The sequence below is a fragment of the Trachurus trachurus genome, assembly GCF_905171665.1.
Source record: "Trachurus trachurus genome assembly, chromosome: 16".
Lineage (NCBI taxonomy): Eukaryota > Metazoa > Chordata > Actinopteri > Carangiformes > Carangidae > Trachurus > Trachurus trachurus.
In genome coordinates this window covers 6,386,666-6,408,739 of record NC_139902.1, presented here as the reverse complement: position 1 = coordinate 6,408,739, position 22,074 = coordinate 6,386,666, and the positions used below count along the sequence as shown (strand labels likewise).

The 22,074-nt window shown below is 43.0% G+C and overlaps 1 protein-coding gene across 1 annotated transcript in view; it reads right to left on the bottom strand.

Annotated features, from left to right (window-relative positions):
* rftn1b (raftlin, lipid raft linker 1b) overlaps positions 1 to 22,074 on the bottom strand; it is a 119,569-nt gene that overhangs the window by 68,180 nt on the left and 29,315 nt on the right. The window contains exon 3 of the mRNA XM_083989189.1: positions 2,041 to 2,218. Within this exon, the coding sequence (XP_083845315.1) occupies positions 2,041 to 2,218 (178 nt within the window). The remainder of the gene's footprint in view (positions 1 to 2,040; positions 2,219 to 22,074) is intronic.

Sequence of the window (22,074 nt, the reverse complement as noted above, 5' to 3'; positions counted from 1 at the left end):
CCCCCTGTAACTCAGAGAAGAAATTTCAATTTTGGGTGAACTATCCCTTTAAGTGCCTTCAGGAATGGGCCAGACACACACATACACACATCCATGCCCTGCAGCCAGGGAACAGTGTTTTGGTAAACAGGCCTGGATGCTCTCTGGGCTTCAGAGTCAGACAGAGCATCCGCTGGGGCTTCAGCCGCTCCACTCCGCCTGTCTGCATGTCACCGCTACCAGGAAAAAATAAAGTCTCTGCTCGTATAGCTTCAATCTTTTTGATTGTCATGGTTTTACTCGAGCTGACTTTAAAGAACCTGGTCCTGAATGAGCAGATCCGGCTTGGGGCCTGAATTTGAAAGTGATTTTTTTTAGTGGGAAGCGACCAGACAAATAGCAACCTCCACCCTCCACTGTCCATCACCGCCACTCCATGCCCTTCAGCCACCCTTGGCGCGGCTCCCTGGCGTCATGCCCTCACTCAAGTGCAGACCCACCCCCACAGTTCCCAGGACAGGGGGGGGGGCTTGGGCTCGGGCTCGGGCACGGGGCGTGGAGGGCTGGAGGGCAGATGTAGCGGGGGGGCGGCAGTGACTTTGGGCCATACAGCCGGTTCTGGCCGGACTGTTGAAAGGCCTGGAGATGGAGGGTTGAGACTATTGCTGACTCACATCCAACGCAGCTGCCCACATGACAGCTTGCTGAACCACAAGCAGATGTTGTGATGCTCTGAAGCGATGCGGAAAGGTTGAATGACTGATAGGAAATGTTACACAAACCTACACTGTTTTTCTTCAGGTCATTGTTTTTTTTTTGTGTGTGTGGTAAATGTTCTGCTTGCATGTACCCCACATAAAAAAATAATCTTTTGAATATAAAGCGATATAATTATTGTATAAACCCTGATGTCGCCTACCAAGCAGACAGTATATCATTTTCATACCGTTGCAACACATGAAGATAAAGCAGCGGCTGATTCCCACCAAGTGTTTTTTCCTGCATAATGACACCAATTACAGTGCATTAGTAATCTCAGCATGTTTTCTTAAGTGACGATAATGGCTTCATCTCTTCGTGATAACAAAGGTCTTATTCCCAGCGGTGCAGCTCAGACGTCTGAGGCCCCTGAAAGATTACTGCCTCAGGGCCAGGCCCCCGTCATTCTTTAGTAAAATACATTTGTTTTAATAACAGACCCCTTCCTTTATTGTTTGCCGTAGCCTCGATGTGGGTTTGTACTAAAAACAGCTGCATGTTAACTTATGCAATGCATCTGTTTAATTATAAACATTATAAATAGAAAAAAAATGCATTTTTGTTTTAAATAATAAAAACATTTGGGTTAGGGTTACTGATGAGCTCCTTTTATAAAACCCAGTAATGAAATAAATCGGGCCCAATTCTTGGGCTACATGCTTGTTATCTTCTGGCCCAGAATAAACCTGGTTCCACAGCCTGGATCTGATCCATATACAACATCATATTCAGATGCTTCTTCCACATCTGGACCAATTTTGGTACGGATGCAGAAAAGGCTGCAGTTGTCACACAGTAAGGATTACAGCCAGCATCTGCCCAGATGTTGAAGTATATGGGCCAGACTCGGGCATATGTTGCGCCAGAATGTTTGTTTTGCTATCTGTGAGGTATTGCTCAGTTAAACTCAAAAACAATACATTTTAAATGGACAGTTCAACATTTTGCTCCGTCTCATAATGTTCCGTTATTATTTCATAGTGGTGAATGTGCAGGTCACAACTTGTCCACGAGAGTGTTTTGGAGTTGTTGGATTGTGTATTTGATGAGTTTGATGAGGGAAATCCCATTAGCCTCCATAGCATAGCTCTGAGCAGCTCGCGGCTCTGCTCCGCCATTCTAAAAGCTTGCACTGACAATTAAATGTAACGAATCTACTCCTAAAACTATAGGGATTATGGCAATGGGCCAATTTGCCAAAATGTTGAACTATCCCTTTCAGCAACAGTGTTGTATTTCAGTTTTCCAATTTGCATATTTAACATAAACTCAAAAATGGCTGTCTCATCTTCCGGCTCTTACCCGTCATTGAGTCGGACCAGGATGGCCCGGTAGAGCTGGTGCTGTGGGCTGTTGGACTCTGGACCACAGGGATGGATGAAGGGGTGAACGGCTGCCAGGACAAAGCCCTGCTGGTAAAGCTCCTGCAGCTGACCCGGCAGCTCCCGCACCGACGAGAGACGCAGCGTGGACGTCCCACCTGAGAGACACCAAACAGGGAGGGAGACACAAAAAAAACTGTTTGTATTTGGACCGACTTCAAGTGTAATCTGAGATCGTTTCTCGTTTGTTGGGTTTAGCTGGACACATTTCTGCTGCGTCGTGTTGTTTTTTTCCTCCACTTTCTGAATGCTTCCTTTTGGGTTTCTGTGTTGTCTGTGAAGCCATGGTGGCGGTGGCTGTTCATGTTGATACTGCACTTACGCTTCTGTTTATTCCAAACAAATCACTGCTGAGTCTCCAAAGCTGTAGCTTCTGTTATAACAGAGAATTTGTCTCCTGTGTTAAGAAAAACAAAGCTCAGCTGGAAATGATGAGTAATTCAGCCTCATAACCTTTTCCCCTGACCTCAGCATTTTCACAGACCTTTCCAAACCTCTCTGCACCTGACCCTCATTGCCTTTTTGACTTTTATCTACTGTAAGTCCTTTAAATTCTACCATCTTTCTGCCTGTGTCTGCACTTGGACTTATTTCCCGTGTTGCACCTGTGATGTGACATTTATGTAAAAAAAAAAAAAAAAAAAAAAAAAAAAAAAAAAATGTTAATAAGAATAGTTCAGCAATGATTTCATCTCTGTAATATCCGGAGCAAACTGATTCGACTGATTCTAAAGTAAAGCGACAAAAGGAAACCACACTAGAAATAGTTTCCACTGCAGGTCTCTATTTCTGTCACAAATGATGCAAATTAGAGCCGCACTTCACAGCAGGTAGCCTCCTTTTGATTTCCTCTGTTTAATTCATGTATGTGCCTGATTGATGATTATTGTAGGAAGGCTGTGGTACAGCTAGACCTTGATAACTTCACACACTTTTATTGATAAAGCACAACAGAGATGAAGAGGCACCAATCTGGAAGACAAAGAAAATCGCTGAGGGGGGGTAAAAAAAAAAAACAGAGAGACACGATGTGAAGATTTGCAATTCAGATACCAACACTGATTTTAGAGTCATTCCCAGTTTGTTTTGGCAATTAGAATCACGCTTTTCACTCCATCCCCTCAATCTGGGAGTTAATAAGAGTGGATCAAAATCCAATCAGAGTTGATTGCTCAGGCTATGTATCACAGCGGCTCTCCATATTCTGACACTTGCTTTGATTCCCTCTCAGCTCAACTCAACTGTCCAAGTAGAGCGGACAAGGGCCTGACATTAATGAGCTGCAATCAGTGAGTGGCCAGCTGCTTAAAAAAAAGGAAAGGTAGAGATGGACTTTAGTCTCCCCCGGCCTCCCTCCTGAGGGGATGAAACCTGCAGCAGACAGCCGCTGGTGACAGCCCTATTCAGGGAGCAACCAGCTGTGTTACAACAAGCCACACACAGCTTCTGTCAGGCAACATCAGCCAATCAGGATGTATGGTAATGAGCACAGGAGCGGAGAGTGGTTCAGGTTCAGGAGTGGGAGCAATTAGATTAGAAAATGGAGAGTTCTATAGCAGGGGGGAGAGAGAGAGAAAGAGAGGGGGATGGATGGAGGAAGAAACAGAAAGGTGCGGTCAAAACAAAAAGGAAGAAGAGGGGGGAAAGTTAGAGAGAGTACAATTGAGACTGACGCTTGGCCCCGGATGTCTGACGGCTGGGATCCCAGCAGCACACTGTACCGTGCGACATTTACTGCAGGCCAAACAGCTGGGGAGCATGGGAAAGAGCCAAGAAAGAAAAAAAAAAAAAACTGGATGCACAACGAGAGACTGAGGAGAGGGTGGGAGGCGGGGTGGGCGGGGTGGTAGGAGCGGAGGTCTAGTTGTCTGTGCGAGCTGTCACAAGACGTGGGAAATGCAGCTATGGCTAATTAGAGTCAATGAGACTATACAGAGTAAAAGGTTCAGATCCATGGGAAAAGTCAAAGTATAGAAGTTCAATGGGCGGTCAGACAGGAGGCGAGTGAGGGCAGCACTGACTGGCAAAAGACTGTCATTGTTGTGTGTGTGTGTGTGTGTGTGTGTGTGTGTGTGTGTGTGTGTGTGTGGTAGCACTGAACACCAGTATAAATAGCTGTATAGTCTTTAAAGGGATAGTTCAACATTTTGGCAAATTGGCCTATTGCCATAATCCCTATAGTCATAGCAGTAGGTTCATTACCTTTAATTATTGGTGCGTGTTGTTTTGAGAAACGCGGGTCAGAGGCGTGAGCTGCTCAGCTAATACAATGGAGATGAATGGTACAGGTCCCCTGTCCCTCATTGAACAAATCAAATACACAATCCGACAACTCCAAAACGCTTTCGTGGACAATTTGTGACCTGCACATTCACCACGCTATGAAATAATCATATATAATTGTGTAATTACGACACATGAAGCAAATACTCAGAACTGCTTTTGAAATCACTCCACCCAGCAGCCGTGACTGGAATGTAGTTCGGCTATGCATTTGCCTTAAGAACAACTCCGTCTCGTAATGTTACATTATTATTTCATAGCGTGGTGAATGTGCAGGTCACATCTTGTGATCTCAAAACAACATGCACTGATAATTAAAGGTAATGAACCTACCCCTAGGGATTATGGCAATAGGCGAATTTGCCCAGAATTTTGAACTATCTCTTTAATACAGTTGGAGTTGCATGTAGACTCTTGTATAGGCATCTGCAGAACCTGAGCATATTTGTTTGATTTAGTCCAGCCTCTTTAGGTTATTATCACTGTATAAATAAACATCATTTCCAGCTGTGTGAAATGTTTTGTTTTGGATTTTTTTTTTTTTTCCCATGGTGCAACATGAGAGTATCAGGAAGCCAAATTCTGGTCGGTCAAACAAACGGAGAGTTGCTGCCTGTGCCGCGGTAAAGTCTTGTGAAACGTGTCCGTGCTGTTCTGCATTACATCTGTGTGATTTATTACATATGGCCGTCCGGTACAAACAAAGCTTTTTTGGATAACAAGCTCCTGTGATAACAACATGTGGTTCCGCCGTGCGTAATATGTTAGTGCATGATCTACTGCTGCCGTTGTGTACATTTGACATGCTCTTCTGTTGTCTGACGTTGACTGATCCATGCGTCACCGTGACATCTGTTATGTTATATTGCGTCTTTATATTTCATACATTATTCATATATTTAAACAATAAAGTGAGAGGAAGCATCACAGCAGTTTATTGCACTTGGACTTGCTCTAACTCTGAGACATGACGGATAGGATATGAATAGGAAATTGGTGTCTTGAACATAAACTTCACTTACAAAGCTTGATTTGCGCTACATATGTTTTCTTTAATGCTTTATTGTAGTGCTAAAGCATTTCAGATGGGACACGATTACAGACATATAAAGTGCAATCCCAATGCAGCCACATGAGTCGAAGATGTTTTTAGCTTCATCAGAAACCTTATGGAGGCCGAATGAAAAGACTAAAACATTGTTTTCATTTTAATGATAATGACTGAACGCTCAGGGCTGAACTGAAAGCAGGAGAAGGTAATTTTTTTTTCTTTCATGTCTAACAGGGGAGAGATCACTTGTCGATTCACCATCTGTCTCTTGACTCCCTTCGCTATTAATTCCTCCTGTTGCTAACCAGCTTTCCATTTTGGTACTCCAGTTTTTTTGCCATGGATGTAATCTTTTTATACTTGTTTTGCTAATGATTTCTCAGCCCACTTTGCAATACCTTCAGCCCACAGAAGATGCTCCGTTTAACATGAACAAAGTGAAAATCTGAATACACCCTGAGAACTTCATTTTCAGAAACTGTTGATGTTATTATACCTCTTAGATTCTGGACGTCTTCTTTAAATATCTTTGAGCTGCTGAAAAGGAAAGATAAGATTATATCTAATGAGATTCGTGTCTTTGCAATATCTGTAACTGATTGTAATTCTAATTGTGCTGTCAGACTATTTTCCTCCCTATACATGGAAGCTCTCTCCCCCTTCCCCTTTACACCTTGCTCTCCCCCTGGCAGACGTATTTAACTGAAGCTCATATGCGTGACATTGTCCAATCATTTTCTGCAGGCTGCAACACAATGGTGTAGCGTGCTCTCAGCCTGCTACACCACATCATCAGGGCTGCAGCAGAGGAGAAAAGGATTTCTGGTAGGAGCCTGCACAGCGCCAATCAGGAAGCAGCTCCTGAGATGTAGATAGAGAGCTGATTCAGTTCGGATCCCAGCACTTCCTTCCAGGCACAAATCCAGCGGTTCATTGTGAAACCACTAAAGAGGCAGGAGAAGAAAACGAAGAAGAAGAAGTAGGGGAGGAAAAATGCTGTCCCCTCAGGGAAAGTGAGTGCTTTGGCTAAAAATACTCCTCCAAATTTCTCAATCACGCTCTGTCCTACTGCGCCACAATGCAGGAGCTTTAGAAGTTAAAAGGCGTGGAGGAATTAACACAAAGAAATAGGTCGCCATCACAAACTGGTGAAATATAGCCGTCTACCACCTCCCCCCTTCATCTGCTCCTTCCTGCCTCCTCGCTCCTCTTCCTCCACCGGTGACTGCCTTTCAGATCTGGAATTAATCCTTCTGTGATCAGAGGTTTTTTTTTCCCCTTCCCCTTTCATTTCGGTGCAACATGAATACCCTGTCCTTCTCCCCAGAGGGATGCTGGAGCGTGTGCGCACGGTTCACGAGGCGGTGGATATTAAGTGGAAAATGAAACCGTCTTTGCTTGCTCTCTCATCCCCTTAGTTGAGATGAGTAAATAAGGAATGGTTTCAATTAGGCAGTGGGAACACAGCCGCTGGCGACTTAAGTTGGCTTTAATCGCTGTGTGAGCTGCTAATAATCTCATCCAGAGGCCTTTAAATACACAGGCTCTACATTTATTTATCAGACCAAATTTTATTTATCATGCTGCCCCCAGAGCAAAGTGTCGCCTGGTGTGGACTTTTTTTTTCTTTTTCTTTTTGAGGGTCTGCTGTTGTTGTAAAGATGTTTACTCTGCCCTAAAATCGTGTTATCCAAGGAGAATTGCTTTGTTTGCGCAGATGAGAGCAAATTAGCCGCCGCATAACTGCCGTGTGTGAGTGTCAGCGTTGATGTATCATACTGCAAACATTCAGGCCTTTGAAGGAGCCCGTGGTCGATCAGACAGGCAATCTGGTAAACCTTACATGGCAAACTGGCAACCAATTACTTCACTTTGTCTTTTTGTTTACCCTGGAAGAAAATTCTTGCACATATCAACAGAGGAGCCCTAAACTCACAGGAACAAATCGCTTCGTGACAAATAATGAGAGAGAGAGAAAGAGAGAGAGAAAAAAAAACTGGGGGCTTCTGGCTGACAACCAACAAATTGGTTTTCTGGAAAATTGTGTTAGTGCGGAGCCATCAAAGAGACGCTGACATTAAACACAGAGGAGGAGGCAAAAGAGGGGCAATGTATGTATGAATGTATGAAGAGGGACTGATAGCTGTGCCTCCGTGCTAATGAAAGACGTTTGATCTGTTGCTCAGTGTTTGTACTGGATGACAGGTCATGGGTTACAATAACTTTACTGTTGTGAGAACATCGCCGGCAGTTTAAATCAATGCTCTACAGATTTGTATTGCCCACCTGAACAGAGCAATGGACAAACACTAGCACCGGTTACATTCAAGCTTCTTCTTCATGTTTAAACTCTGTAAAAACACCCTGACTGCTATGACTAATGTTGTTTAATGTGGTTTTTCTTAAGAAAAGTGAAAAAAGGGGTCTGAAAGCACTTCAACACTTATTTCCTCATTGTGAAATTGTGAATCACCCACCACTGCTGCTTTTGCTGACAGGCAAAAAGAGCATCAGAATGGTTCAAGGCCGGAGGAAACATCAGAGACTCATTCACATGTTTGAGCCTGAGCCAGACCCAGACTCTGATGACGAGTCTGTAGTTGCTAAAATCAACAACAACAACAACTGGCAAACTTATATCAGACTGGTTAGCACAGTTAGCATCTGATATTTGTATATGCCTTTTGTTAGCTTGAAACGGGGTCATCCCTATGTTCCCCGCTTTGTATGTGACCTTAGAAAAAGGGTCCTATGTTCCCCGCTTTTCCTGAAAAGGAACATGTAATTTTTGGTCCCATACCTGGAAATGGAGTTGTGACTTGGCAGATTTTTGCCTATTTTTGAGTGAGAAGTGGAATTGTCCCATTGATTGGGTTTAGGCAATGAAGAAAGGTGTTGGTTAAGTTTAGGAAAAAGACCAGGTAGAGGCTAGACAGGCATATGGAGAGTCCAGATAGGACCCTTTTTCAGAAGAAGAGTCCAATGTTTCCCAGTACGTATTGCAACCGGGGAGCATAGGACCATTTTGGAAAAAACGGGGAACATAGGTACGCTCCCGCTTGAAACCAGCAATAGCTAACATCGTGTTGTGCTAATGCAAACCTGTTCTCACTGTACTGACAAGGTGTCAGGATTATTTTGCAGCACCCATCTCACCCCTACAAGTTAATGGGACTGGTTCATATGAAACATATGAAACCTCGGCTGAATCTGTTATACTGACACTGTCATTGTTAACTGCATTTTAAGGTGGAAAAATGTAGCCATGGTGTTGTTTGCTTACTTTGGTCTTATGTCTTGTATTACCTATTTAAAAAACACCATATGGATGGGATGTCTTTAAAGAGTAAAGAATAATACTTGCCATCTCTTCACATCACAAACATAACATTGTGTTTCTTCATGGATTTATTTGTTATACTAACATTTGAAATGAGCTACATTCTTTCCTGCCCATTGAAATAGCAAATGAGAAAAAAAAAGTCCCACCACAGGGTCCATTTAGAGGCTGTTCTGGAGCTTTCTGTCATATCACATGATCTTCATTAGCAAATGGTGACGTTTCCAAGGTTACGTCACATTTTGAGTCAGAATGGATGAGAACATGAAAGTGGTCAGGCAAATTGGAAAGTTGAACATCTGCAGTTCTGTGAAAACTTGAACATCTGCTCAGGAGGATCATGGAAAATGATCGAAAGCTCTGGAGCAGCTGTGGTGAAAATCCACTCACACATTGACCACTTGTTTATCCAATTGTTAAAACATGGAAATGAGGTATGAGTGATATTGGGTGAAACAGAATTAAAAAAAAAAAATCAGGATGACAAATGTAGAAGGATAAAGTTGATTATACAAATCAAAAACACAATATATCCAGTATATATCAACACATCAGAGAAAGAGTTGAGCAGTGCGAAACAGGTTGTGGTTGTGTGTTTGTTGTTCCAGGGGAAAGTGTGTGAACGAATCTGTTTCTACATTCAGTTCAGAGTGAATATGTAAACATGAGGTTTTAATATGCATGCATGAGAGAGTTCATCTAAGGAGCAGAATAAATAATAAACACCCGTTCCATTTATTCCTGTGATGCTGACCCTCCGCACATGGCCAAACATATTTAACTGACTCATCACTTGGAATTAACAGTGAGCCCTCATTTCACATGTCTCATTTCTGGAGCGGGTCCAGATATGATTTAATAGATGTATATTTACACTAACAAATCTGATCGCATCTGCCTGTGTTTTCCTGCCCTGCGAATAGTTAGATCCTATAAGAAACAGTACGGTCCAGGTGGTGGGAGTGCAACTGAAGCTGTCTGCCAATTATGTAAAGATGACAGAATAGAAAGGAGGAGGAGAGGGAGGACAATAAAAAAGGGAGGAAACACACAAGAATAAGAGAGAGAGAAAAGGAGGAGGAGGGGGAGGATAATAAGAAAATGAAGAAAAAGTAGGAGAAGTTGGAGGAAATGACTCGGGCTAAAACGACTGAACTCAGCAGCAACTGACACAAACAATGACAAATCACATAAATGGACCATAAAAGTGGACACAAATGATAAAGTTGAGTGTATAGAATAAAAAAAAATAAAAAATCTGCTATGATTACACTGGCATCACCCGGCGAGTGGCTGCTGCTACACATGACCTCCTCGTGTCCTTTCAGACGTTTTCAGCATCTGGTTAGTATTCATCCCTAAACTACTTCCTTAGGTGGTTTCAGCAGCTGGATAGCAATGCATCCTCAAAATGTCTCGGTTGAATTAACTGCTCTATAGTGGTGGGGACACGGCGCTTCAGGCTGGAAATACCACAAAAAAAAAACAAAGTCGGAGAAGTCCAGTTAGAAACAGACCCCTGAAAATCATCACACAGCAGTTTACAACACTGTGAGACAGGGACAGGAAGGTATCGCAGCAGCAGCTGGGTCACATTTCATGGCAAATCATCATGAGGTGGAATGGTGGAAATGCAGAATCGACATGTATTTAATTGTGGTGAGCAGTTATACATTGTGTTATGGTTAAGCAAAGCTGCCTTACACTTGGCTTCCAGTCACATGACCAATTGTTAATTAATTTACCCACACTAGATGCAAGTGTGTGTATACTTGCTGCCCTTATTGGCAGGCCATCACTGTTAAAGTGTCTCATTCTACAGACACTGTTGCCCTTGGGAGCAGCATCATGTATGTGACTTAAAGAGATTCAATCACTCAACATCCTCTTACACCGTCTCTAATACTCTTTCCCTGCATTTATGCTTTATGGTCTTGCCGAGATATATGAAGTTAATGCAGACAAGACCTCGCAACCCCAAAGCTGCCAAATGTGAATCCATCAGACATAACATTAGAAACATTTTCCCATTGTCCAATAGCCATGTGCCCTTGAGCATGGCATTTAAAACCCAAAACAGGGAAAGTGTAGCTTTTGTACTGAACAGGCAGCACAGTGACACATCATGTATGCTTACTCAACTTCCCGTAGATAATTCTCATTTTTCCATGAATAATAAACGAAAAAAGATCCTTCAACTTTGAATTGAAATCCTGCCTCTGACACTGGCTCACTTCCCCCTTTTAAATCCATCTGCCATGTAAGCACCTCTGAGCTGCAGCCTGCTGCATTTCCATCACTCAACACATTTAAAAATAAATGAGTAAATATGAAATTAATAAGCTGAAAGATTGGAGCGCTGAGCCTCTGCACACACACGCCATGCACCACCTCTGGGAGAAATGGTTCGACCACATTTGCATGGGGGGGAGAAAATAGCCCGGCATATATTATCCACCCACTGCAACCGAAATTTTGATCCTGCTGCTCCTATCCGCCGCATCGCTCATTCGGTGATATAGCCCCGTCTAATCATGATTAGAGAATTGTTTGTTTCTGATAATAATAATGGCTGCATTAGCAGGTGATGTGCTCACACTGGTGTACAGCATCTTAGAGGACACAGTGTTTTTATTTAGTTTCCAATGAAAAGAAGTTAGGAAATCGCTGCTGTGCCACTGGCGACGGTGGGGGGGGGGGGTATTTCTGGTACGACACAGCAGAACTTTCAGTACCTGACAGCACTGGATTGAAACACGTACATTGACTCAATCTTAAGATTTCAAGTGCATCGCTGTTTTGCCTCAGGTTATATAATATGTACCATCTTAACAGACTACTGATATGTGAAAGCTGCAGCTTGTAGTGATGAACCAGCAGAGAATCAGAAGATTTTTTTTTTTTAGCTTTTTTCAGCACATTGTTTTGGTTTCAAAGCTTTACCGTTACTGTTACCATATTATACACTGCACTGCCCGCTACCTGCTCATCACCAACAGACACACTTAATAACTCGCGGATTATATTCAAATATATTTTCATTGTAAAAAAAAAAAAAAAAAGACATGCCCATCCCTTGTAGGTAGTGGTGGTGGAGACCAAAACTGAGATAAAAGGCGAGTGAGTTTTAGATTTATACTTACAAGCCTGCCAAAGACTCCCCAAGCATTATAATGCTGTTCCATTCCTTCAGGATGTCTATAGGAAACAGTTTGCTAAGAAGATGATACAGTGTACGTTAGAATTGGTCAGTTTAATTCTGCTCCCTCCATGTGGCTGGAGGATCAGTTATTGCAGATTTCAATAATCGCTCTCAAAGAGGACATATTATGGAAATATCACTATTTAAAGGCTCTTTAACATATATCTGGGTGTTTGTTTTGCCTTCCGGCCCCAAAAGTGTGAGAATTGACAAAAAAATCTGTAATGTGCAGGTTCCCTAGATTGAAATCCATGTGGTTTTACAAGCTGTTCCCTCAGTTGTCTTCCAGTGATGTAACTAGGATTCAAATTTGCATAATACCACCCCTACCTGGGACCAGTAGAAGGGGCGGGGCAAGCAGTGGCTGATTTGCATTTAAAGGGACAGACACTGAAACCAGCCATTCTGAACAGGGCTGTTTTGAGAGGATGAAAAGAGTTGTAATGTTTGATCCATGGAATATTTTGACCAAATCATGTCATAGACATGTCTTGGGAACTATTTTAATTTCTGGAAAGGGGGCATAATATGTCTCCTTTATGGTGCCAACCAGAAACAATGAGCTGAAAGACATTAAATCCTTTCCTTCACTACACAGAGCTGCCTCCAGCAACAATGTGCTTGTTTTAACCTGTGTGACTGGACAAGTGAATATACTGTACGCTCTAATGCACATGCTATTAGAGCCCAAGATGCAGACAACATTGGGACTGGCTCATGAAAACACTGCTCCCACTAGAAATCAATAATAGTTACCATTTCTAACGCAACCTCTCTGTAATACCCCAAATGTATATTTCCTTAGCAGAATTAGAAATAATATCACACAAGAATGCACCAGTTCACCTCCATAAAGTCTTGATAAAAGCAATACAACATGAATACACTGTAATTGGCCTTTTGGAACCGAGAGCACCACCCCACTATTCTCTCTGTGAAGTAGTCATATCGTTATTCAGTGTCCAATTAAAATGGCCTTAGTCTCCTCAGGAGCTCTCCACTCCTGTGAGGACCACCTGCAGAAGCCTCGCTCAGTCTCAGCAGCCTGCCTTGAGTCATTAGCCTTCATACAGGCTCAAAATGGAAATGCCAGTTACTCTTCTGTTCTCTCTGCCGCCTCCTCCTTTATTTTTTCTCTCCTCTCCCTCAGCTCCGATTTCTCTCACCCCTCTGCCACAGGAGGGGGAAGTTTCTCTGCTCGGCTCCTCTGCCCATTTAGCCTATTTTTTCAGCCTTTGCTCTCTGCGGGGGACCTGCCCCTTCTGCCTTCAGCTCTCCTCCGCTGCTTTCTGCTGCTGCTGCCTGCCCCCCACCCCCACCTCCCCAAACCCCCTCCATCCGTTCCCTTCGCTGTGCGTTGAGAAGTGCAAAATCTTTGAAGGGTCTCTACTGCTCTTAACCTCTTCCTCTGCTTCTACATCTGAGAGTCTATTTTCTGTATTTTTCTCTCATCTCTCCTCCTCAGTGTCAAGACAGCAGGCCGAGGTATCAGTGGAGTGATGGTGAAGTGAAAACACTAAGTGAGCTGAGACCTCATTTCCTGTATATATTTTTGAATTGGTTTTCTCGTAATCATTATACATCAGCGGCGTCTCCTGTGCCAAAGAGCAATCATGCGTTCCTTTAAAAAAAAAAACAAGAGATAAAGAAGCAGCTGAGTCTACAGCCATGCAGCTCTGAGAGATATAGTATACACATACATTTACAGGTGCTTTATGCAAACATCAGCATGCTTATGACAAATGTTTACCAGGTAGACTATATTTATTTCACCATCTCAGTTTAGCACGCCAATTTTCATAGTTCTGACCTCATGGTTTTGAGAAAGAAGACAAGACTTACTTTGAAAACTTTTTTTTAGCAGCTATCTGCAGCATGCATATGGATGAGTTAATGTATCTATTCATATCGTTTCGTCAGTGGTCCGACCCGACCATGCCTTCCAGAGGTATAGAATTAGACTACTTAGAAATAGCGTATCTTCACACTGATGAGCTCATTTGCTGTTGTAGGTAACAGAGACACATCAGCAGAAACCTAACAACAAGAAACTGATCAATCTTTGTTTATCAACCACTCTACCAAAAATAACCAGTTGGGAAGAAGCACTGAGGACTACTGACAAACTTGAATATTTGACACATATGACATATTTTGATGACCAAAGGAAGTAAAATGATGATATGAAAGCTTGAGAAATTTTACAGCCTTTAAAGGTGCTAAATGTAAAGGTTTTTGCTATTACCAGCTGTTACCAGTGTAAAAGAAAACTTTATAGCTCAGCATCTACTAGGAGACTAGTTGTCTCCAATGGAAAGCTGCATCAGTGCTAACTTGTTATGCTACTACTGTATCAAACTAAGCATGCTAACCAGCTTACCCGAGCCTGCAGGGCCTGTCACATACAGTAGTCCTGGTCTGCCATAGTGAATCAGTGAATCACAGTGTCCTCCACGATGAGAACATGAAGATGTGACACTACTTAGAAGGCATGTCATAACCTCTTGTCTTGTAGATGCAACAATGGCTGATCTTATAGAGAAAACTTCCCTATAGCACCTTTTAGGGCCTGGAAAAATATTAGTTATAGTATACCTGATTTAAAAACTAAACCTTAAACAGTATTAAATAAAAAATCATAATATTATTCATTACCTGGCTTTACTGTAACTACAACAGTACTACATATTTTGTTTTGCATGTTCAATATCTCCACTAAATGTGTCTTGCAAGATGGGATTTCACCTCAGAAAGTGTTGATTGGAGCACAAGAAGAACAAGAGGAAGCCGAGTGATCAGATTGTGAAGTTCTTCTATAATTCTGGTACGGCGACAACAAAAGCTGCGAATGACAATTATTGTAATTTCCTGGTGCGATACAAAAGTGACACCTCTAAAGAACCTAACCGTCCTACAACATATGGGACACTTGGGGGTAAACTGAACATAATACGGATTTGTTACATTTCATTATTAATGTTATAAAGGTGAGTAAACAGCAGATGATTCCGTAGATAAAAACAGTTTAGGTTGGTTGACTGTGCATTATGTCTCTGCAGGGTGTGAACAGTATCGACCCCTCCGTCTTTTCACCTCTCTGTGTGTGAGGAGCAGTCGGGGGAACCTACTGTGTGAACCAATCTATGTGTGTCTGTCTATCTTGCACTCTCTCTCTCTCTCTCTTTCGCCATCTCTCTCTCTTTCTCTAAGGTCCAGGATGGCGTCATTAGCAGTCGAGGCTCAGAGTGCAGCTCGGTGGAGCCCTGGGGCCAAAGCTTTGTGCCTTAATTACCCACCTAATGAGTCACTGGGAAACTCACTGGGCCTGCTGGTGCCCTATCCTTTCCCTCTCTCTCGCTCTCTCTCTCTTTCTCTTTTGCTCACACACACATACTTGTGTTTGCTGACTTATATGCTTAATCACTCATTCACTCAATGGCAAAAACACACACACTTTCACACATTTTCCCTTGCTGCATCCACCTAATGACTGCAGTTGTAGTCACTCACTCGCTCACCCACTCGCTCGCCTTGCTCGACCATTTGCTCCCTGATTTAAACACACACACACACATATATTTATTTCCTCACTCAGTTGTTTGTTTGGTCCTTCAGCCACACTGAGCCACTTACATCTCACAATGGCTTTTAGGTATGAAAACGACATAGCCACACTTCATTTTCAGATCGTTTTCATGAAGCTCTCCATCCACACCCAAACACCTAAACAGTTACTGAGGCAAAATTGGATAAATCTATTCCTCTTCATCCTCTTTCCTTTGATAATGAAACCTTACATCACAGCCAACATATGGTACGGACCTGGACAGAGCCTCTCTTCTATCCTCTTGTGCGCTCTAAACTGTGTTTTAATGCAGCCTCCTAACAATATACTTGTTGTTCTCGTGTACATATGTTTCTATTTCTGTTCTGAGTGGAAAAAGCATTAAAAAAGTGATGTGATCTCAGCTCATAGATGCTTCCTGTCCAACGGGCGAACAGTAAATCCCGCTGTTGTCGCAGTTACAGTATGATCCAAAAGTCTGAATCCACTTTTGGATCTAACTCTACGTACAGCACATCACCATTTTCTGATTATAGTTACCTAAATAGACTGTAATAACAACCATATTTGACTGCATTGACAATCGCAGAGTATTCCTCCACACAGCCAGCCTTCACCTGCTCTCCCTGCAAATGAGATGCAGCACATCCACAAACATAACGCTGTATATTTGCGCCCTGATATTGAAATGAAATTACATTATATTATAGAGAACGATTTCTTGCACGCACACACACACGCATGCAGACGGACCGGAGACACACACACTCTCTCTCCCTGCGCCTTCACACCTCCTGCGCTCTCCCGCCTCGCGTTCCCACAGCAGCGCTCAGACTGATGGGATCACACCTGCATGTAGAGCAGAACAGTCTGCTCCCGTTCACTTCCCAGATGCTGCACTTGGACATGATGACACTTGCCGCGTCGTTAATGTGGGACTGAACTGCTGTCAGGGCTGGAATCCCACTGCGATGGAGTGTCATATTAAACCAGTTCAACCATGAATGTTAGACAGAAAATAAACAAAACTGAAGCATGTTTTCAGAGAGATATTGCTTTTCATATCTTTTTGAAAATACACTTTGAAACACTTCTATTGACGGAGTCAGAATGAAAACTAAGATGTGTGAGTTTAGCTGCACTTTGTCTGTTTTAGAGCTGGTTTTCTTCCGTATAAATGTAGACTTTTACATCAAATGTGTAAAGTTTTTCTGCATGCAAATCCTGCTCCCTGCACTTTGTGTGATGCTGACATCTGAAAGATTCATATTGCTCCCTTAGGAAATCCTGTCATTAGGGTAATGGGCAGCAGAGGACAGGTTTGGAGAGGAAGAAAACAGGAGGAGAATGGTAACTAGGAAATTGGTGGAACATCTGCCCCCGGGCAAAAATTCAGAAAAGCAAACTCGTGACCGTTGCAGCGAACAAATTCTGGACAGGGAAGTGAATGAGACACGCTTTTTTGCTCCTTCAACAACTCCAGTTAAGATGCCCTTGAGCAAGGTGCTTAACGGCCGGCTGCTTTGATGGAGCTGCTGACTGGCAGGCAGCAGGCTGTGGTTCTACTGGGCAGCTCCTAGGTCTTAATGTCCGGAACTGAGTGAGTGTGAAGGGCGTCACTGAATAAAAGCACACTGCAGAGCTTTTCTGGATATATGAAGATAAAAACAAATAGCCCTGATGGCCAACTAAATGCTAATGTAATTGCTCGCTGTTTGTCTAGACGCGACATTTAAGGCTGTCTGGGATACATTTCTAAATAAATATGCATCTCTCAATCTGTGTCCAGGGCTCGGGCGGAAGCTTTTACTGGAGATGGGGGGAAAAAAAAAAGCAAGTTGAAGTCATCTACTGTTCCCCTTCACTAAATGACTAGAACACTGTATTTTGAAGGCGCGCAGCTAAATGAAAAGGCGCCAGATGTCTTGATGGGGGAAAACTACCTGTAATTTGTTCAGCCAGTAAAAAGGTTTATATATAGAGAGAAAAAAAGGGCTCTGTATCTTTCTCTCAGGAATTAAAGTATGCCTCCATCAGCGGTCCTCAGGCTGACAGGAGGCCTCCGGAGTGTGTTTTGTCCGTTCGACGTCACCTCCTCCACTGTCGGCCCTCAGTTGCCTGGAGACGGAGCTTGAGAGACAAGCTGTGGTAAACGAGCAGGTTGTTGATCAAAGCCCACGACGGCTCCGCTGCTGCGCTTTCAACAGAGCGTCTCACGCCGCTCTCACTTCCTGTCCTCTCTGCTAACTACAAGTTGCGGTGCTTTTTTTTTTTTTTTTTTTTTCCAGTACTGTACACCCTGACATTAGCCTCCTGTCGAAAATCACATTTGAAGCACTTTCTGCTGAGATGTGCTGGCTTGATTGGGGGGGTTTTCTGCCATTAGCATTGCAAAAGAGTTTAAATTTGAATTTTAAAACACGGGGTTCTGCCATGATTAAGCTCTCTGACAGGCTCGTGATGTTTTGGTGGCACCGGGGGTCTGCCATTAGATGCTTTGTGCTGGCTGTTGATTGTGGCGCATAATTTGCCTGATACTCCGAAGACTGCAGGCATGGCAAACAAACGGTTTTCATTGGCATTGTCACCTTGCGGGCAAAAAAACAACTTAGTCCATAAGGATTAGAGTGTTTCATGAATTCAGAAACATTCGGAGGGCTCGACACAGATGCTACCCATGATTAGTTGAAATGGTGGTTCAGGACCTTTAGTAGCAACACACACACACACTGTACTGTACCACAGGTTTCTGCTGTCCTACGCTCATGTCATCACAGACTACTGACCCAGACCAGATAGTCAGACCTGGAAGCTGGTGTCTCTCTGGTTGAGGGAACAATGGAGGCTGTTGCAGCAGCTGTTCACTGTCTGAAAGCTCCTTAAGTAATATCAGCACCTGTCACCTTGCACTACCTGCAGGGATGGCAGTTTAATCTCCAGTGTTCTCGAGCAAAACACTGAACCCTAAATTACTCAGTAAACTTGGTAATCATTCAGACTGGTTCACCATTAGTGTGTATGTGTGTGATGGGGATATTATGACACTTTGGATAGGAGCAGAATATTAAGTGGAGTCAGTCCATTTACCGCTCCATATCAAACTTACACACTCATTATGCAGGTGGAGCAGCACCTCTCTGTGTTGTGTTATTACTGTTACATTTAGAGATGATTAAGCCTGATGAAGTAATGTGTGTGTAGTATTGCAACCATGGCCTCTGTAGGGTTGTATCTTGTATGACTGGCTGCTGCTGGGGTTTTGTGTCTCCCTTCAGGTCCTGGTCTACAGAGTTATAACTGGGTGCAGCTGACCAGTCCAACCAGAAAGCATTTAAGATCGGTTGCATAATATCATCAACTTTTGTTTGTCTCAGATCTTATTTTTTATTATTTTCTGCATTAATTCAAAAGTTTGTGTACAAATCATAGGGATTTTTGTCAAGGGAAGCAGGGTGACATCCTTCTGTGTACTAAATAATAGGTAATAGTTTTAAATACCAAATCTAAAAAAACAACAGCAGTCAGGCAAATAAATGTAGTAAAGTTGAAGTGAAGAGGTGCATAAAAGCTGTGCATGTACGTATGTAAATGTAGATTACTTAAAGGTATAATGTGTAGGAGTTCCCCCCATCTAGCTGTGCGGTTGCATATCTGAACGTATTCTTGATGTTGCATTCACGTGAAATGGGGCAGACGTCAGACAGACAACAGACGCTGCATGTAACAGGATAAACAAGCGTCTATGTAAACAAGTGGTCCGCCAGCACGAGGCAAAACAATACAGGCGTGACAATATGTTGTCATGGTGATGTTGTATTGTTTACATGACCCACGTTTTACCGCCTTTCTCTCGTGGAGTAAAATGACATCCGGTTGGTTTGCTGACGGCGTCATTCAGGTGCCTGACTGCACCTGAATGCAACATCAGTGCCTCCGTCCTTCCTCACACTACACAGTACTGAACGTAAAAAATGGCGATGCAACACTTGCCCACTTGTGTATTTGTAACGACTTGTAACAACTCATTCTAAGGTACGAGAAAGCTTTCATTTGTATGCGGGTGTGATTCGACAAGCAATATTTGATTTTTGCTAATAAAAAGCCAAATAAGTTACATACTGGGGAGAAGAACTTGATCACTGAGTGTTGGTGGGGGCTTATCTAATTATGTACATGTGTGTTTAAAGTCAACACATGGGAAAAGAAGAAAAAAAGAAAATCAACACACTTTTGCATGCACGCACACACATGCACCCTCCAAAAAACTTGACTAAAGCCACTCTTACACCCAGCCTGCAGCCCTTGACATTCCTCCAGTTCACTTGTTGAAACGTCTAGTAGTAATTGAGGAGGCTAACTCAGCTCAGCTCAGCTCAGCTCAGCACAGTCAGGAGATGAACCTGACATGTCACTTCAGATTCTCTAGCAGCCTAGAGCTTGTCCCAAACACCTGGCTGGAAGGAGGTTCAGTGACAGACTGGAGTGGAGGCGAGCGTGGGCGTGAGCGAGCGGGAGTGTCAAAGGTAGCTCTGGGACATCACAATTTACCGCTGCATGTCTTGTGATCTGGATTCAAGGAAACATCTGGGAACTTGTACATTAGGGAGCTCGCTTGTCACATTTCTCTCTTTTCCTCTGACATCTAAGCCAGACTTTTACACCACAGAGTTGTAGGGCTCTACCTGAAATCCCCTCTGCCTGCAATGCTTTTAATGTTCAGCATTTGGGCAATGAAAAGTGAAAAGGGTTGTTTTTGTACAGGTAAAAATGCCCCACAGGCATAACAAATGTAATGAAATTAGAAATAAGGGGGTTCTACTATTCTGTTCTTTGATGAAAAAAAATAACAGTTATATACTGATGATGATTGATGCTGGCAGCACTGAGAGAGGCAGGACCTGCACAAACCATAGTGTCAACAAAAAGTCAACTATTAATGCAAAAGCCTATGTAAAGTGCAGAGAATGAAGACAGCTTTACTATAGGTTCATGAGACTACACCTGAAAAAAAAAGAAAAAAACAGATCAAAGGCTCCATTACCCTCAGTATAACACTAAATATGTTTCTCTTTCCAGTCTGTTCCACACTTACAAGATGAGGAGTCAGCCTAAAAATAACAACAAAGTGTGAAATGGTTCCAGGCTTGCAAATTGCTCTTGACTGTGAAACAGTACAAGGGCTCTGGTGACCTGTTTGTTGCAGAGCAGAGCAGTTTAAAGTTGGTATCTGGGCCTCTCTGCCTGGAGTCTCTAAACACAATCCCAAGAAGAACCCCGGGATTATCTTCCTTTATTCCACATCGGCCTTGCTCTCAGAATAGGGTTTGACTGTGAAATATCTGGAGAGTCTCCGGTTATTCAGTCTATACCTTCACACCTAATCCTTCAATCTATCCCTTTGTGCTGGAGGAAAACAAGCCAAATGCTCCTGTTATGTGCGCCGGCAGTGGAGGAGAGTGTGTGAGGTATAGAGATGCTGTGTGGTCCAAGCAGAGGTGAATTATCCCGTTGATGTGCCAATGAATAACATGGCTGTTTCTGATTGGTTTGTCAAATGTTGTCAGATTGTGCATTCGCTGTCCAGAAGCGTATTGCCAAAATAAATGAGCCACCTGTCACAGTGTATTGTTACTGCAGCTGAAACCAAATCATTTATACTGCAGAGCCTCTGGTCAGGTGTTAAAGCTCCATGTTTTAGACTTTCCCATTTGAAGTGTTGATAGAAGATATATTTCTGGTTTTAAGAACCAAAAACCACCTCAGTGTAGTTTTTCTGGTTACATGCTGTCATTCCGACATCCCACCACTCCGACATCCCACCATTTAGACATACCACCATTGCTATTACTACATGCAAACATCCCACCATTCCAACAAGGCTTTCAATATAAGGAAACATGCGTTACTCAACAGGTTAACAAGTTGTCTTTAAGACATGCTGATAGATGAATACCCTGATGCAGAGCGCAGACAGGGACTAGTCTGCCTGTCTAGCCTCTTTTTACTAAACTTAACCAACTCCTTTCTTCATTGCCTAAGCCCAACCAGTGCAAAATCTTTTTGGGGAAAAAATACGCTATTAAAGGAATTGTCGGAAAGGCAGGACGTTTAAAAAAAGAACAAAAATACCATAATTCCAACCATAGGAGGCAAAAACTGTCGGAATGATGGGACATTTGGTAGAAAATTAAGTGTTGCCATTTAGACAATTAGAGCCCCATGTCGGACTGGTGGGATGTCGGAATGAGGGTTTCCCCCCAGTTTTTCCATCTCCTCTCTCATGCTGCTCTCTGGAGCTCTGGCAATAACAGGATAGTGAGCCAGTCAGAAGAGAGTAGGTTATCAGCCTGTCTTCTGATTGGCTGTGAGTGATCGAATAAAAATACAGCAAATTTCAGGCAGACGCTCAGATAAACCACATCATGCAAGGTTAAGTGGTGGGAGCAGGTGGGCAGAGTTTGGGGTGCGGCTGAGAGCGCTGATGACTTTGTGACATCACAAAGGGACATAAAT